This window comes from Erithacus rubecula, assembly GCF_903797595.1.
Source record: "Erithacus rubecula genome assembly, chromosome: 1".
In the NCBI taxonomy this organism is placed as follows: domain Eukaryota; kingdom Metazoa; phylum Chordata; class Aves; order Passeriformes; family Muscicapidae; genus Erithacus; species Erithacus rubecula.
In genome coordinates, this window is record NC_136658.1 from 83,332,684 (window position 1) to 83,350,275 (window position 17,592).

Genomic DNA, 17,592 nt, shown 5'->3' on the forward strand with positions numbered 1-17,592 from the left:
AGACAAGGCTAACACACTTCAATTATCTGGGCAATTGCCTGGGCAATTGGCATTGCCTAGAGTTATTATAATTACACTAAATAATGATATTTTGTCAAAAGTGTGGAATGGTGTATCAGGGATGACTTTCCCTCAGTGTTATCTGTCCCTAATTCATGTTGCAATTGAATTCAAGTTTTCTCAAGTTGTTTAAGCCCTTGAGAAAGTAAAAATAACATTAGAAATACTGTGTTAGTTAAAACAATATTAGCTGGTATTTTATACCATTTATCTACTTATGAGTAATTTGTGAATAAATCTGTCTTCATATTTGTCTCAAAAAGTACTACTCTGATATTGCAAACAATTCAGACTAATATTTATCATCATCTCTTCACTTTTTAAAATTAGTTGCTAATATCACAAAATATTCCTTAAGATTCTTGATGAAACTATGAAAGCAGCCAAGGAAACTAAATCTGAATCCATTAAATTTTGTTAACAAATACATTTAGTCTCTCACTTCCATAATGAAATCAGTAAGATCCTAAAGCCTTTTTCTGACTTCAGGCTTTTCTGTGAATAACCCTTGTCCATCAGGGCTTTTCAGAGGAAAAATCTGATTTGTAAAATTCCAGAAAACTCCAGGATTCATACATGTTTTAACAAATCCCATTCACCAGATGCTTAACATGACCCTACAAGCAGCAATGAATGCAGCTGACCATTTCTTTGTAAAAATTACCAATACAGCTATTTTTCATCACTCTGCTAACTTTTTTGAAAAAACAAACCCAATCTGATTCCCACTCAGCAATCTCCTTCATATAATTAAAAAAAAGGTATTCTTCATATTTGACTTGGAGTTTCCAGTGACAGAAAAAGAGCTTGCAAAAAGAATACAAGACCCAAAGGCTGGGAACTACCAGGGCAGCATCTTCAGTAGGCTGCTAACACCTGACTCTGTGCCCAAACACTTTAGACTGGTCCCTTCAGCCATTGGATTTCATGACAGAACTCTATAAAATGACTGAGCCAGCCCTCTCAACACTCTAATACAATTTACCAGAGGTAGGAATCAGCCCCAGAAAATGACAAGCATCATATTCACACTCTTCTCACAGGGAATGTGCACCTTTTTATGCTCTAATTATTTTTACATGTCCAGGTAGTAGCAGCTGCCAGCCTGTTTTATCTCTACATGGTAGAAAAGTTACCTTTTCTCTTTTGAATGCTGACCCTGCCAAAATTGTTCTTACTTTCTCGCCAGATGTCTGAATTATTGTGAAGTACTCTACAAGGGATGGTGTGGTTACAGTGCTCAGAGGCTGCAGCTGCACAGTGCCTCTGCAGCACTTCTCATCAGGAGCACTCTTGCCTGCTCTGACCATCAGTCTTTAGTTGAAATTCCAGATGCATTTTAGACAAAAAACTGAGAAGGTTGATTAGAAATATTGAATGACTCCTGTGTGAGAAGATGAGATAAGCTTCACCTTCAGACAGGAATGACTGAGGAAGAATGTGATGAAAGTTTGTGGGAAGAATTGCTTGAAGAAGGGTAGAAATTTTAAAATATTGGAAGAAAGTATTTTTTTCATACAAAAAATAATTAAACCTTGGCACTCACTACCCCAAATGTCAAGTACAGTAAAAGCCTTTTACTTTTCCCTTGTGTTTTGAAGAGGCTCTAGAAAAGGTACAAACAGCATTTACTTGTGAGAGCTATGTGTAAATTGAACCCTGGTTCTCAGGTCTGCTGTGTTCAATTTGTGTGGGTTAAACAGTGTAAAAGGGATGTAGAGCATCCAGAGGCTTCTTCTAGAGAATTTCCCCCAACTGCTGCAATTCTCTTGCCCTAAATCTTGAGTGTGCAAATCCAGTTTTGACTCTACAGCTTTTCCACATGTTAAGAACAGGGGAGGAAGACTGAAAGAGCTCAACCAGCCCTTCAACCCCATGTCTTGAACATGAGAAGGATGATTTGAAGCCTGAGTATGCAAATCAAATGCAAATGTCTGGGAATAGGTGACACTCACAACGTTGCTGGATCATGCTCTTCAATGTATAAGAAGACCTGTTTAGAAGTACATAAAGCTGAGATTTCAGGTATTAGTATCTCCTAGGGCTGCTGCAGTAAAGGGAAACTTTGAGTGCTCAGTACTTCATGGAAGTCAACTTTTTGCCTGGCTAGGCACCCTTATGCATGTCTGGGGTTTTTTTGGTTTTGTTTTTTGTTGTGGGGGGTTTGTTTTACTTTTGAAAGTAAGAGGAGGGTGTGTTTTGTATGCTGCTGGTGAAAAAGTATTCCCATAAAGAAAAGCTACATTTAGTGGTCCAAGAAGTTGCAGCTCTTCCTGTGCCTCCCTTCCTCCCTCCCTTGTTTTCTCCCTGCTTCCCTTTTTCCATCTGAGCAATGATTCAAATCAGATGTTGAGAAAATCTTTTACATGGTTTGAAGGAGAGAATATACCACCTGTTCTCTTTTGCTTTTTTCCTATTTGTGACCTTCCTTTTTCTGCTGTAGCCCAAACCACCTCAAAACCCAAGGATTTGGAAGGATCCAAGGACACCAATGGAAGGAATGCTCTAGCATCTGCTCTCAACAAACTTTGGTGTGGATGGGCAAAGATACTGGGAACTGTCATCTGACCCTTCCAACTACTGTATTCTCCTCTCCATGGAGTACCATCAGCTTCATCTCAGGGGCTTTTTCAGAAGAATCCAGAGGGAGGAAAATGTCCCCTCAGCATGTTTAACAATGTGGGAAGAGATGGGTAGGAGTGTGAACATGACATGGTTGGTGTACAGGTAAGGACATCCATGCTGCTGCACTTGTTCTACAATGGAGTATTTTAAAAATAGTGCAAACTGCTGGCAGAAATGAGATTCCCAGCCCTTTTTTTTTTTCATGAATTTTTGAACATACCTTAACCATGTTGCAAAGGTCTGTCTGTCTCCTGAGCCTCTTTACAAACTCTTGAGCTTCTGTTAAAGAAGAAGAGGCAGACGTTCCACATCATAAATATTTTACAGTCTAAAATACATTAATGAAGATAGATCTTTTAAGTTCAAAAGTAGTTCCCTAGGGGAGATTTGGAGGGTAGTGAGGGCACAGCAGGGGCAGGGAGTGAGCATTATGGGATGGGCAGTCAAAGCTTGCAAGGAGAAGCTGCCCAGCTCACCACTCGTCCTTCATTGTGAATCTATTAATCCATGATGCACAGGAAAAAATCTTTCAATATTTTCTTAACATTTAATACTTCTGAATTAAGACTAATGCTCTTTTGCTTCTATGGTTTCAGGTGAATGGAAGCAATGTTAAATATAAACCTGCTGTATTCTGTTTACACAGTGTACATTTCCACCTACATGCATCTATAATTCTGCAGCAATGTTGATAGGAGTTGGTTTCTTTTGTGCTACTTTTATCCTGTTTATAATGTGTTACATGTAATTATGAAAAGCATAGTCCAAGAACAGCCTTCCTCAGAGTAAAATAACTGTTTCTCAGTTGCAGGAAAATCAAGTATAAAGCAACTTCTGTAGGCAGACACTAATTTTCAAGTGAAAAGGACCAGGATGTATATACATAGGGTCACAGCTGAGTAATTACATACACTGCTATGCACACACATGTTAAAAACACATTACTGTGTTTGCTCTCAAATGTAAGAAATGCCAAAATTAAGTCTGTCTGCAATAGTGAGAATATGAATCCTAACACAAACTTTTGCCTATACAGGAGCCCTGCTTTATCACTGTGGAATTGGTCTTCACTCAATGAGCAACTGAGCACATGATGTTTTATTCAGAAATTTCAGCTTAATAGGCATAAATATGTATGTGTGTGAACATATTTACAAACACACACATATACTACAGCTTTGTAGGGAGCAGATTTTTTCCAATCATCTAATATCAGTCATATTTTCCCTATGGGACTATGGCTTTTTTTCCATTTGTATTGGACTTCTACAGCCACTAATTAATTTATCAGCATAAAGTCACTTGTAAGAAAAAAGACACACAATAATATCTGAGTTTCAGGGGGAATGCTGCATGTTTCTGGGCATTACACAGCCAAAGCAATCATGGAAAGAGACAGATCCATAAACAGATTTAAGCACATTTGGATTTACCATGAATTGGGAATACTTTTGGCTTAAGTTTGTTCTCATACATTATGCAAGACCATTTATTTTTAATTGTATCCCAAGTAACTATAATTGTTGCTACTATCACTGTTGCATCAGCTAAATTTTTTGAAAATAATTTAAGAGTTTTGTAATACAATCTTCTTCTGCAGATTTACCAAAGATTATTTTTGAAAATATCTCTCTTACTCAAACCTACCATTAGACTTGGATGTTTGGAGCAGTAATGGAAAACCTTCCAAAGGATTAAGCATCCAACATTTAACATTTTCACTGAATGATCTGATTGAGTCTATATGTTGTGCAGGCACCTCCTCCAGGAAATCAGGAAGTAGGATGTTCTCCAATTCCTAGAATACAAACTTATGCTGCTAGACTTGACTGGTGTACTACAGATATTCACAGCAGTATGAAATAAAATTATATTGATAATTTAAATGTAAGTGTAAAGAAAATAATTTTTTTCTTCCAATTAAGTAAGAGCTAAGCTATCTTTTTTTTAGCAGAAAGACAAAGATCCTATGAATAAATGCTGCTTCCTGAATTAATTTCTAGGCAATACTTAATGACCTGCTGGAAATAAGAAACAAATTCTTTTTATCAGAAAACTGCATATTTCTATGTGGAAGGTCACTGAGAAATGCAGTAGTGTTCTCAGAGGAAAAGTAACTCTCATAACCTGGAAAACCATCATCATTTGAAATTTCAGTCACATAAACTCATGCCAGAACCACAGAGCACATTTATAACAGCACACTCCATTGATATTAGAAACTTTCAAATTAATATATAGGAGCAAAATGGAAGCTATCCCAAATTCCACTGGCTCCTCTCAAAGCCAAAACCCATACTTAGCTGTCTTAGAAGAAGCCAAAAGATAGAGTTGAGGAATAACTAAATAATAAACAGAAATGCCATTGTATAGCACCAAGGAAAAGAGAGGGCCCCTCTCCTTAGAACTGCCAAAAAATCACAAACATGTAACAGCATAATTACAACAAGCAAATGTGTGTGCAGTACCTTGAATAGATTCCTATCATAGCTTTTTAACAGCTGGCACACATCTGGCAGGCACATCAGTTCTATTCTTTCAGGCGGCAGAGATGTCCAGAATGACATGATACAATCTTCCACCTGTCACACAAAGCCCTTTATGAATCTTCACTGATTTTACACTTGTGGAATGTAAAGCATATTTCAGTAAGACAATGCACAAACACAGAAGCAAAGGAATGACTATGGAGAGGGCTCTTTGCCTGGGCCCATCCTGACTGGGCTCCAGTGTAAGTGGAAGCATACTGGGAAAGCTGCAACAAGCTGAACCTCACCAGGCAGTGCACAAAAGGGGAAAGAAACAAAGAACTGTGCCAAGGATGTGAGGATATAATTAAAAATATCCGTCCATGGCTATGTGTTATGTGCTCAGCTCAGACTTATTAATGTGCCAGGAGGGCTCAGGATATGTGTACAAACTCAGATCCTTGGATTAAGTGTATTAATTCAGAATTTTAAAATAACTTGACTGAATGCTCCTTTTGTCCATAAATCATCATCTAACTTAGCTCAAACCATCAAGTAAATAAGCTACACAGACACAATTTTTCCCTTACAGTTGTTTGCTGTTGTCAATGTTATTAAAGAAAAGGCATACCTTGTCAAGCTTGGTCTCTCTCACCATTTGTAAAATAACTTGACAGTAGTTGTAGTAGTCATTGGCAAGCAGTGCAATCTGTTACCAAAAAAGAGGGTAAAAAATTATTTCACAGGAAAAGAGCTAACTTGTTTTATGGCCACGTACTTTGAACGTACCAGTTCATAGGTGTATGTCTCATTTTGTGCTTGCTCTCCAAAGAAGAACTGGTTGAAATCAGGAGAAAGGTAATGAAATGTCTCTTGTTCAGTCTTCAGATAAATGACAGATGGGTAATACTGCAAATTCTTACTCTTGATGCATCAGAATTTATTTTGGACAATAAAAAAAAAAGATTGCAATTACTTTATCAGTTTGGTTAAAGGTATTAGTATTTTCTTGAAATTGTAGGACATGATTTTATAATAAGATGTATTTCTTTAGAGAAATGCTTCTCTTTTTTTAGAAAATAGGGGTGGGCGAATGAAACAAGAAGAGTTTCCAAAATATTGAAATCCTAACCAGTACATGAATTGATTTTCAAAACCAGTAAATATTTAGTGCCATACATATCTTCCATATGTATTTTCTGTAGCACTGGTGTCACACTTGTGACCCCCTGGATAAGGCTGTGGGTAGATGGCTGTGCTGTGGGGGTGGCAGCACATTTCCCACTGGCTGTCATTGTCACAGCACTCATTGCTGCACCTGAGCACTGGGTACAAGTAAGACAGACATCCAGCCTCTCCTTTTTCCCTCTCTTTGGTGCACATCAGTTTGCTGGTGCTCTGCTGGCTGACATCCAACAAGGCTGGTCCAGGCTATGACAGCTCACTGAGGGGCACTGCCACAGCTCAGTTTTACACCTGTCCTTTCCAGTGGGCAGGGATTGTGCTTTTTTTTTTTAATAATTCCCTAGTATTTGAATATTCCTCATGGCAACAAACTCTGAGCATGTTGAAAAGGCTCTGTCTCAACAGCATGAGGGTCTGTTAATGTGGGCTTCAGGCAAGGAAGGTTTTTCCCCACAAACTCCCCTAATATTCAAAACCTGATCTGTCAGCCACAGTTTCTGTTCTCAGTACAGACAAGATTACTTGAGTTGATGTTAAGACAACAAAAATATTTAGCTAATGGATGAAATAGGAGTGGGGAAAGTAAGCTTGTAGTGAGATTACACAGACCAAGATTATTTTGAAGATGGGCTAGCTGTATTTCATCAGAACATATTATATAGCAGTTACAATTAAACACACTGATAGATATTTTGTTATGTCTGATGTATCTGAAACTCACTGTTCCTTTTTTTTGTCTATTCTTCTTGTAATCAGCTGCGTTTTCAGAACTCCAGGGACTTCTACTGTGATAAAATATATAACAGAAAAAAAACCAAACATTCAAAAACTCACTGATTTATATTATGCATTTAGTAAGAAAATGAGCTCAACTGGATAGACTACACTAGGTTGGAGAATTGTATTTGGGAAACAAACCCCATTCTCTTTCCTCTCATTTGGTAATCCCATGATTTTCTAACAAATCTGAGACCAACTTCTGAATTTTAAGATGAAACTGAAACATTCATTTTAATGACAATTGACCATTAAATAGTGCAATGTCTTTGAACATCTTCCACCAGAACTATGGGTTTGTACTTGTAGTTGCAGTTTGTTTGGAATGGTAATAACTATTACAAATATGAAAATAACAAACACATTATAATCCTTTTGCTTAGGTTTCACAGTTGCTACATTTTCTGCATCACACATAAGTTTAGATGGCATTTTGTTCCTGACTGCTTCCCATTTACTTTGCAAGTTGGCCATGGTGTTCCACACACTCAGAATTTACCTGGACCTACAAAGGCTTGACCACTGGCTGGTGTCTGAAAGCAGACACAACAGGCTGCTTTCTTACTGTACTCCAAGCTCTCTCCCTGACTGTTTTGTTGAGGCTAATGGTAGCAGAGGGAAAGGCAATGTTGCTTGTAAAAGGGACGTGCTGCAAAAATTGGATGTCTCCAGTCAAGCCTCCACCTGCTGCTGACACCTGCTCACTGTCTGTGAAGGCATTCCAGACTCAAGGGTCCTGTTGGGCTTGGCAGTTTGGAAGGGTTGCAGGCTATCTAACCAGACCCTGACTACTGGGTTTCACTGTGCATTACAAACTAGGGTACCACCATACATCCTGAAGGGACAGAGGACAAACTGTAACAGCTTCTCTGCCTGTAAACTCCAGCACTGAAAATGCTTCCTCTCCACTCTCTGTCATCCACAGGACTGGCCCTTGCCACCTTTCCCTCTGCCCTACTCTGAGCCATGAAGGCTGTGCTCCAGCAAAACAGCCAATTTTGCTGCCCAAAACAGGGCACAACATTCATGATGAATATGTTTGGTGGTGTTGGTGACTCTTTCCCCCAAACATTTTAGAAGTGGTGCTGGACAAAGCAAACACACATAAGTCGAGAGGTTTCATAACCCTTCTTTCAAACAGGTTATTCCTACAGATTTCTAAAGCCTGTGAAATATAATGAATGAATATTTCCCAGCCCCTGCTCTCCCTGGGAAGGCAGCCAGCCGTATCTTCTGCTGCTGCTATGGCAACCCGGATCAGCATCGCTCGCCCTGGTGCGCTGTTCCCTCGGCAGCCTGGCTCCCCTCTCCCTGACACAGGGACAGGAGCAGACACAGGGAGCCCTCTGTGCCCCAGCAGCCAGCCAGGAGACCAGGGATGGTTCAGTGCAAACACTACAGAACGCTCACAAACAGCTCTGCCTGCTCCCACTGTCAGCAGAGGGGGCTGGGACTCACCTGGTGCCTGGCTGCACATCGGAGATGCTCACCTCCCCCGGAGAGCAGTGCCTGGGCAAAGACACAGCACACAAAACACATGGGTGGGACAAGGGAAAATGGGTGACAAAATATCACAAGGAGTTTCACCATCTCATCTTGGGAGATGCTGTGGGATGCTAAAATAGGAAATACAACAATAGGGATGAAATAAAGAATAACAGAGATGCAAAGGGGAAGGACAAAAGAAAAATGAAAGGAGGGAAAGTGGTAAATGTGCATGCTGTTGACTGTCAGATTACACAGAGATTAGAAAAGTTAATTTGCTAGAAGCAAAATCAATTTTTTTAAAATGAAAAAATAATAGGTTTTCTTCACTAGCCAGTCAGGAGCCTAAAGCTTGCCTATTACTAGAATGAAAAAAGCAACTCTTATAGAACCAAAATTCAATGACACTTTTTAAACACTCCTGTACTCTAAGCCAGACCAGGTACCGTTTTACCAGGGAGAGCTTGTCCTCAATGCTCCCATTCCAAGACAAATATTGTAATACAAATCAGCAAATAACATATCTCCTGGTGTCTGTAATACATTTGGAGACCTCATTGACTAAAGTTGCATACATTTACACTATTTTTCACAGCACCATCATCAAATCTGTGGTACACATATCATTAAAGAATTGAAGATTTCTAAATGAACCTATTCACAGGTGCTGTGTAAGACCATCCTTATCACTCCTTGTGTGAACATATTCCAACCCTGACACATCTGAGGTCCCACTGACTATCAAAATGCAAACACCTTTGTTTTTAAAGGCAAAACAATACAATCTCACTGCCCTTTCTGTGACACCAACAAGGACAGTTCCCAAGCTGCCAGACCCTTCACTGTTCCTCACTAGCTCTTCACTACCAGCACCATGCCAGTTGCTGGCTATCATGGTCAAGAAATATCCCTTTCAGTAATTAGAAGGAGTGGTTCATACTTTTGAAACCATTCTTTTCTTTGCCAGCCCATAGGCTGGGTGATGCCATGGTGTCTCAGCTGGGCTCAGGGATCCACTTTCCTCTCTGGTAGGTGTGACAGAAAAAGCATCTGCATGTTGGATTTCATTCAGGCAGGGGAGGGTGCAGTAGTTATTTAGGATACCTTCATTAAACAGATATCCCCAGCCTCTGCCTGAGGGAAATGGCAACAAGCCAGAGAAGTTATCCCATTAGAGGGGTCTGGATAACAGACTGGCACTGGACTGCACTGAAATGGCACATTAAAAATCTTCACTCTGGTTTGGAAATTTCCACACAAATACGCTCTCAAAAATTGAGATTATAGGTCAAATACCCTGCTGTGTTTTTATGTATGTTTACTTATATGAGAACATTATTTCTTCTTGCAGGTAAAAAAAGTCTTCAGGTTTTAATTATTTTTTCAAAATTTCAATTTTTAAGTAAAGAACAATCTAGACTTTTCCATTGCTAGTTTTATCAGTTTTATTGGATCATGGAAAATTAATGGTGATTTCAAAAGGTACTGAACCATACTGATAGAACAGTAAAGAACAGTTCTTTCCTTCATTACTTAATTGCAAAAAATTTACAAAACTCCACACAAATGGAAATTAACTCACTTATTTGGTTGAAGCAGATGCTTTTTTAGTATGTGACCTAATTATTTCTTTCAGACTTGTGCTACTCATCCTTCTCTGGCTGTGTTTTGTGCTTTTCTTCTGCTTTCTCTCTGTTTTCCTGCTGTGCTTTATGAGATAATAAGCAGTAATTGTGACACCCATCTGCCCAGCTGCTGTGGACCTGCATATTGGCTTGGGACAGGGACATGTAGCTGCATTTAGAGAGGAAGCTGTTCTAATTTCAGCTTTCTGGCTTCACTCAACACCTTGTCTTCTTAAAATTGATTTCAAGGAAGCAAGCATCAGGCAAGATAATTTTACAGTTAAGAATTCACTATTGCAGCTAGAAAGATGATCCTTGTCTGAATATGATCTTTTATTTTGATTTTTTTTTAACTGAAAAGTTTTAGAATCATGGAACACTTTGGTTTGTAAGGGATCATCAAGGGTTATCCAACTCCACTGCCATGAACAGTGGCACCTTCCACTAGGTCAGGTTGCTCAAAGCCCCATCCAGCCTGGCCTTGAACATTTCCAGGGATGGGGATCCACAGCTTCTCTGGGCAACCTGTTCCAGTGCCTCACCATCCTCACTCTAAATAATTTTAAAGTGATGCTGCAGTGAAGCACCTTTCTTTCCCTGAAAAGGAAAGACCAAGCAGAGACTCAGCCAGAGACCTGGAATATCCCTCAAACATAATAAGCATAATATCCTCATTGTGGGTGTCAAGCCTTTGGCCTTGTCTGGGTACACTGGGTACAGAGGAAGTGAGAGATGTCACTTCAGTAACTGTGACATGGGAAACCAGCCTCAAATTTCTTATGAATAATTTGTTTAGTCTCACAACAACAGACTGCCAGGCAATCATCTACAGAACCTAATCCTCTGTCCTGTCTCAACATTCACCCTTGTCCTTCTATGAATTCCTGCAACATTACCTGCCATAAAACCTGTGAAGAAAATCAACAAACTTATGGGTGTAATTTTCCCATGTTCTTCCAAAGCATGCACTCAATTAAGTAAATATTATATAAAATATCACTGAAACAGTTCCAGTATCACCAGATATCTGGGTCTTTATATGCCCCTTCCATTCATGCCATAGAATAATGCTGTATCTCCATATCAAAGCATGGGAACCTAATTACAGAATTTACCCTTATATACCCTAAAGTAATGCACAAGTCTGTAAGGGAATGAGGATAAAAACCTGGTCATCAAAGTCCAGGGCATAGACTGCACCTAGTTTGTTTCTTCAGAGTAAAGGAGTGGTTTTGTGGTTTTGGTTTTTTGTTTTGTTTGCTTTTTGTTTTGTTTGTTTGTTTGGGGTTTTTCTGTTTGGTTTTTTTCCTGGCAAGAAATTCAAGCCTGTGGTTTGTTTATCTGAACCATGAGCTCAACCATGAGAATTCTTCCTTTCCTGCCCACAACATGGTCCTATCTACCCTTTAAGCTACCATAGTATCTTACATTCATTTTAGGCTTTTCAGTTTTGCAATCCATTTTTACTTGTCTTACACATTTTCTTGTTGATGTTCTCTTACAAGAGGTGATTTTAAAATCTGATATTTTAAAAGCAAGTGAATGAAGTGTTTTTGAAGTACTGTTTCAAGTAGAAAAATCCCAGATAACAGGATTGTGTGTAGGACTCTTCAAAACAGCACAGACATTTCTACTTTAATAAATTTCTTCAGCCTACTGTTTAATGAGAAAGGTGATAGAATGTCAAGAAGCCATTTCAATGCCTTTTTTTTTTTGAGCTCCCATTTAGAGTCTCAATATATTAAGCCCTCCTTTTAGGTTCAGCATGAGTTCCTGCTCTTAAGACCAACATTTCTAAAATGTCCAATTTTAGGAAGTCTAATTAGGCAGTCTCTCAGTTTCCAAAATGCAGCTTGTCTATTAGGGCACAGCACTTTCATAGTGTTTATAATGAGAAGAGAAACATAATACTACTGTCAGTGTTCAACAGATGATTTACAGATTTTCATGGACAGAAAACATATAGACTGTCATGTGACATTTTTTGATTAAAACATTTTAAAAAACAAACCTGAGATAATTTTGTTCATACAGAAGACAGCAAAAACGTGCATAAAAAGAAGACTCCTTCTTGATAGCTATTCCATCATAATGATATCTAGAAAATTAAAAAAAATATGAACTGAATGATTTTCAACAAGTCAGCAAATAATTCATAATCCTCTTTCAAAAGCAGATGATCATTATATTTAACCAAGAAAAAATCAAGTAGAAAAAGCTATATTTGTTTTTAAATTCTGTTGAATGTTTATTTTCCCAAACAGGAAATAATTACACAAACTTTTTACAAATTCCTTTTAACAGTTTTTGTCCTGCAATGATACCTTCTCCTAAACAAAATAAAACTTAAGCCAGTGATGGAGTGCCTCAGATTTGTACAGGACACTTAGTGAAGTCAGGAGCCAGACTTTCAGCACGGAGAGGTCCCCATATCCCCACAGAAACTGAAGGACTTAGTGCAGCTGTTCCTTGGCCAGTGACTGGATGGCCCATCAGTGTCATGGCAAGCTGAACCTCAAGAAAACTGCCAGACCTTCTCTAGGATTTGTCTGGGCTCAAGGTGCTGCCAGCAGGCTCCTCCCAGGCTGGGCACCCAGAGCCAGGGGAGCAGTGCTGTGGTTTGGGGCCACCTGCAGCAGCAGCAGCCAACCTTCTGCTGCTGGCAAGAGAGCATGGAGGCTACCAACACCATCCCAAATCCTGTCTGCTGTCAGGAGGAGCCTAGGAGTTTACCTAGGGGTAGGCACTCCCAAAGTCAAGGCTCTCCTGGCTCAAGCTGACAGCATGTCCAGACTGCTGGAGACAAGTCACAGATCAAGTAAGAGCATGTTGTTCTCAAAGCCCATACTTGCCAGCTACACAAATGCTTGTCATGTTATTCAGTCTCAATGATCCTAAAACATCCCTTTTCCTAGTCTGGATGTTCAGCCTGCGAGTATAACTTTGGATATGAAAAAGCGTCAAACTCTCCATGCTCTAGGAGAGAGGGAAGGAAAAAGAAAGGACATTTAGGAGGAGGACCCAAAGCTGTCTGATTAAAATGGTTTGAAACTGTACAGCATTTCCATTGACCATCAGCATGTGCTGGGTCACTCCATGGATGTGTGCAAGGATAAAAGCCCATCCCATATAGACATTCAGCATGATTCATGCACCCCTGTGCATCCCAGAGCCAGTCTTGCCTGGCCTAGAGAGCAGTGTCTGAGGAGCTCTCAGTAAGGCTGTGATGTCTGGCAGATGCTTCATGCAAACCATGCTGTTAATAGCCAGTACAAATTGGAGCACTAACATCTTTTAAAAGGCACTCCAATCTGGAATTCATGCCTTACCAAAGCAGATCTGATGTGGTGGTTTTCATGGAATTAACTCTATTTTAATGTCCTTAGTTACACCATTAATTACTCTGGATCTTGTGTTGTGTTACAGACTTGCAATCAACAATTCAGCTGCCATATTACAGTGCTGGGGCTGAAAAGTCAGCCACTTTAAAATTTTATTAGAATAGTTATAAATAACATTTTCAAAGAAAGGACACAAACCCAGTACCTGATACTCCCTGCTGTGGTCCGCTTTCTTGTCTCCAGGCCTGGGAAAACTAACTGAATAAGCTGTATAAACAAACAGAAAATTAGAGACACTTGGCCAATTCATTCTAAGATGCAAAAATGTATCTGGCATACTTTTTTATCTTTAATCACTTTGTTTGCTTTTAATCATTTCCAGGCTAATACCTGTTCTTACATACCTCTCAAGTAGTAACTGTTGAACTAAACTCAATCAGGCATTTGTGAATCCAAGGCTAAGTAATTTAAGGGATTACCTCTCTCAAGAAGGAATTTTTTTTAGAAAATAATGCTCACACCAAGAGACCCCCTGCAGCCAGGGCAGGATCAATCAGATGGGGGAACTTGAAGGTGCCCTGATTGTTCCATAGTCTGCCAGAGCTTCCAGCCTTATTCATTTAAGCAGGACTTACACAAGGGGCTTCACCTTACTCTAGGAAGATACACTGACAGGATAGAGCCAGACTTATCTGTCTTAAAAGGACCTGAATCATCAAGCTGCAAAGCAACCTTTTGACCACTGTGGTGGTGTGAACTGAGGTCATGCAGCATCTGTCAAGCTTGGGCTCTACAGAGTAATTAGATACTGCCAGGGCAATAATCCACTATGGTTATTCTGCATGAGCTGTCCTGTGAAGACAGAGACTAACTCAGGACAGGTCCTAACCAGGACACTATAATATTCCCAATATAGCAGGATCAGAGGATTTACTCCCTGTTAGGGAGGAGTGAGGAGAGTCCCCACTTAGCAGCACAAAGCTTGGACTCTGTGCACAGTATGCTGTTGGTCCAAAGGCCTGATAAAGCACTCATCAACACTCACCTCTAGTTTTTATGACAGACCTGTTCATTGCATGTTTCTGCATGCACCCACCCCAGCTGCTCCCTTTCTCAAATTTATAGTTTAGCAAAATCCCATTTTTCTAAAAGGACAGCCTATGAACCAGGGACTTCTGTGGCACAAGATATATCCCTCCTATTGCCATTTCTTATAGAGACAGTGATGTATTTGGGCAGAGGGACAGGGCAGATGAGGTTAGCAGTGTCTTCAATCACCATAGTTTGATCCATGTGGGGCTGGACTGCAAAACCCTTGCAGAGCACAGACATGGAGCAGTCAGGTTACTACAGCTTGGTAAATTATTAATAGCTCAGCCCATTATAGGCTGTGCTAACTGATTATACACTCGGGTTAAACCAGGATTGCTGCAGTTCCTGCTCTCCTCATCTTGCTACAAGGTCCATTCTCTTGCTGCAGGACAGACCATTCCAAGGCATTGGGGAGCTGCTTTGGGACGTGCCAGCTTGCACTGCAACACACTGGGTTGGTTGAGGCTGGGGGAAAATAGTTGCAGCACCAGCCCACAGCAGCTGTGGCTCATCAGCTCTTCCATGTGACCAGACTCAGCTTCACCTGTGCCTGCCCCAGCTCAAAAGTAAAACACATTAAGATAAACCACACTAAGGCTCTGCTTGCAGGTGGTAACTCAGCTCTGCTGGAGCACTGGGAGGGCACAGGAGCACAAGATAAATCTCATCTACACAGCTATAAGGCAGGGAAGTCAAGACAGTTGCTGCAGATTACACAGTCAATGGGAAAAAACAAATGGCAGTTCTGAGGCCCCTTTAATCTTAGCTGTCTGAGGTGACTCATTTAGTGGGAGGAAACAGGTGCAACTACTTACTTCTCTCCAGTGGCTACCTAGAGATTTTTAAGGTGACAAACTTCATGACCAATGTCTGTGCTGAGCCAGGCAAATTCTGCCCACATTCTTAGCTGATGGGTGATGATCCATTAAGCTGTGGCAATAAATCACACTGGATCACTCACTCAAATATTAATTTTCAGCAAAAGTGATTTAACTTATCCAGTAAAAAAAATAGATTCAACAGAATTGAGATAAATGATTCCTAGAATGGGGTTAGCCACACAAATGAAAGTGACTTCAGGTACAACTTGGTCTTAAATTATTTTGGGCTTCTGTTAAAACAATGCTTAGTAGCTCTTACTCTGGGAATTAATAGAAAATTAGCCATAAAAAATAGGAAGTTCTGAAGTCTGAAAAAGAAATATTGAACAAAAAATAACCACAAGGCTTTCTATCTTCCTTAATTTGTTAAAAAAAGGTTGAATAGCTTTGAGTGTTAATTGCAATTGAGATTTCTAAGTGTTAATTGTTCCAGGGGTTGTATCAACCCCTATGTAATAGAAAAGCAGAACTGTTAGAAGGAGATTCAGTTCTACATCTGCATTTGTTTTGCTTGGATGATTCTGCAACAATTTTTAGTGTATATTTGGAGCAAAATCTCCTCAAGTACACTGAAAAGGGAAGGTATACAATTATGTAACAACTGAAGGTATCTTTTAAAGACAGAAGAATCTTCTCCTTGGAATGAGCTGAGTAATCTTCTGCTGTTAAAAAAAGAAAACTGTAAAACTTTCTAAAATATACTGGCAAAAGAAATCTTTGCTAGTATATCATACACCAGTTCCCTGAAGAAAATAAACTTAATCCCAAACAATACTCTTTCCTCTGGAACAAATGCATCTACTTGAAGGCTTAGCAGAAATACATTTTAAAATGCACAAACATGATTCATTGCATATTCATTCTTCTCTCTTATTTAATGTCTTTTGATATGCAGTGTGTATAGTTGATGATCAGGCTTTCTCTTTAGGCATTCCTACTTCTTATCTTGTATATCCTATCTACTCTGTACCTTTCCAAAGGTGGATGGATGTACTTGAATCTTGAAATCTGGATTGCAGGTTTCAATATACAGCTCATACAGGAGCCGACAGGGCACAGTGCATCCTCCACACAAATAGAAATTATCAGTCAGCCTTTAAAACAAAAATAATCAATTGGTTTATGTCAGGGTTAGAAGAAAGAATTGTTAGATTTTTATAATTCATCTCATTCACCATGAACTCTGTAGTAGTCATTTTGATTTTGTAGAAGCATGGAATCTAAAAAAGCTACTTCCTTTGTGTTAATCTGTATCCTGGGAAACAATATACTTTTTCATATAAATATATATATGTAGAGTTTCTGTTAATTTTTAACTTTTAAAGCCCTATTTTCCTTGTTTTCAACATGTAAGAGAGGTCATGTGAGATTCTGCTAAGAAATTAACTAGTTCTTATAATTTTTTAATTAAAACAATACAACTTAGTAATACCATTATAACAATAACACCAGTACAGACAGTATTGGAATTTCTCATGTGCAAAATGTTATTACATCAAATGATCTAACTTTGGTCTTCTAAATAGAAAGGTATCCACTATACAAAAATAAAAATATGAGCATTTTCCACCTAAAATGTGCAATATGGTGATTTGGGACAGAGAGCACAAACTATAAAGGACCTCATTCTGCTTTAATATAAGCTCACTGATTTTAGGACAAGTTTAATAGGAGAACACAATTTTAATTGACAGTTACTATATAACAGTACTGCCAGAACTGAAACAGGCTTAGGTGTTTAAATATCCATCCTTTCACCAAATCCCTGATTCATCCTACTAATCAGAATGATGATAGTCAAGTAAATTCAACTACTTGTGTGAATAAGGTGAGGAAAATGTACACTTGGTTACTTATTAGCCTAAGATATTACCTTCACCAGGAAAAAAATGATCTTTAATTATAAAATAATGCCAATGATTTTGATGTCAGAAGATAATAGGCTACAGTACAAATATGGGAGCAAAGCTGAAGCAAAGGGGCAGAGAGATTAATTTTCAAAGCATGACACACTGCTCATATCATGGTGGTTTCTTGCTCTGACTCTGTTTCC

General features: G+C 39.2%; 1 protein-coding gene across 4 annotated transcripts in view; it reads right to left on the reverse strand.

Annotated features, from left to right (window-relative positions):
- RFX8 (regulatory factor X8) overlaps nucleotides 1-17,592 on the reverse strand; it is a 31,135-nt gene that overhangs the window by 11,229 nt on the left and 2,314 nt on the right. Inside the window, exons 2-11 of one of the 4 annotated variants that reach the window (XM_079311772.1) lie at nucleotides 16,510-16,633; nucleotides 13,772-13,833; nucleotides 12,237-12,323; nucleotides 8,574-8,624; nucleotides 7,060-7,120; nucleotides 5,943-6,077; nucleotides 5,785-5,862; nucleotides 5,154-5,267; nucleotides 4,333-4,483; nucleotides 2,906-2,964 (exon numbers count right to left, since the gene is read on the reverse strand). In XM_079311772.1, the coding sequence (XP_079167898.1) occupies nucleotides 2,906-2,964; nucleotides 4,333-4,483; nucleotides 5,154-5,267; nucleotides 5,785-5,862; nucleotides 5,943-6,077; nucleotides 7,060-7,120; nucleotides 8,574-8,624; nucleotides 12,237-12,323; nucleotides 13,772-13,833; nucleotides 16,510-16,633 (922 nt within the window). Of the gene's footprint in view, nucleotides 1-2,905; nucleotides 2,965-4,332; nucleotides 4,484-5,153; nucleotides 5,268-5,784; nucleotides 5,863-5,942; nucleotides 6,078-7,059; nucleotides 7,124-8,573; nucleotides 8,625-12,236; nucleotides 12,324-13,771; nucleotides 13,834-16,509; nucleotides 16,634-17,592 lie in introns of all 4 variants that reach the window. The other 3 variants (XM_079311771.1, XM_079311774.1, XM_079311773.1) reach the window with 3 other exon arrangements.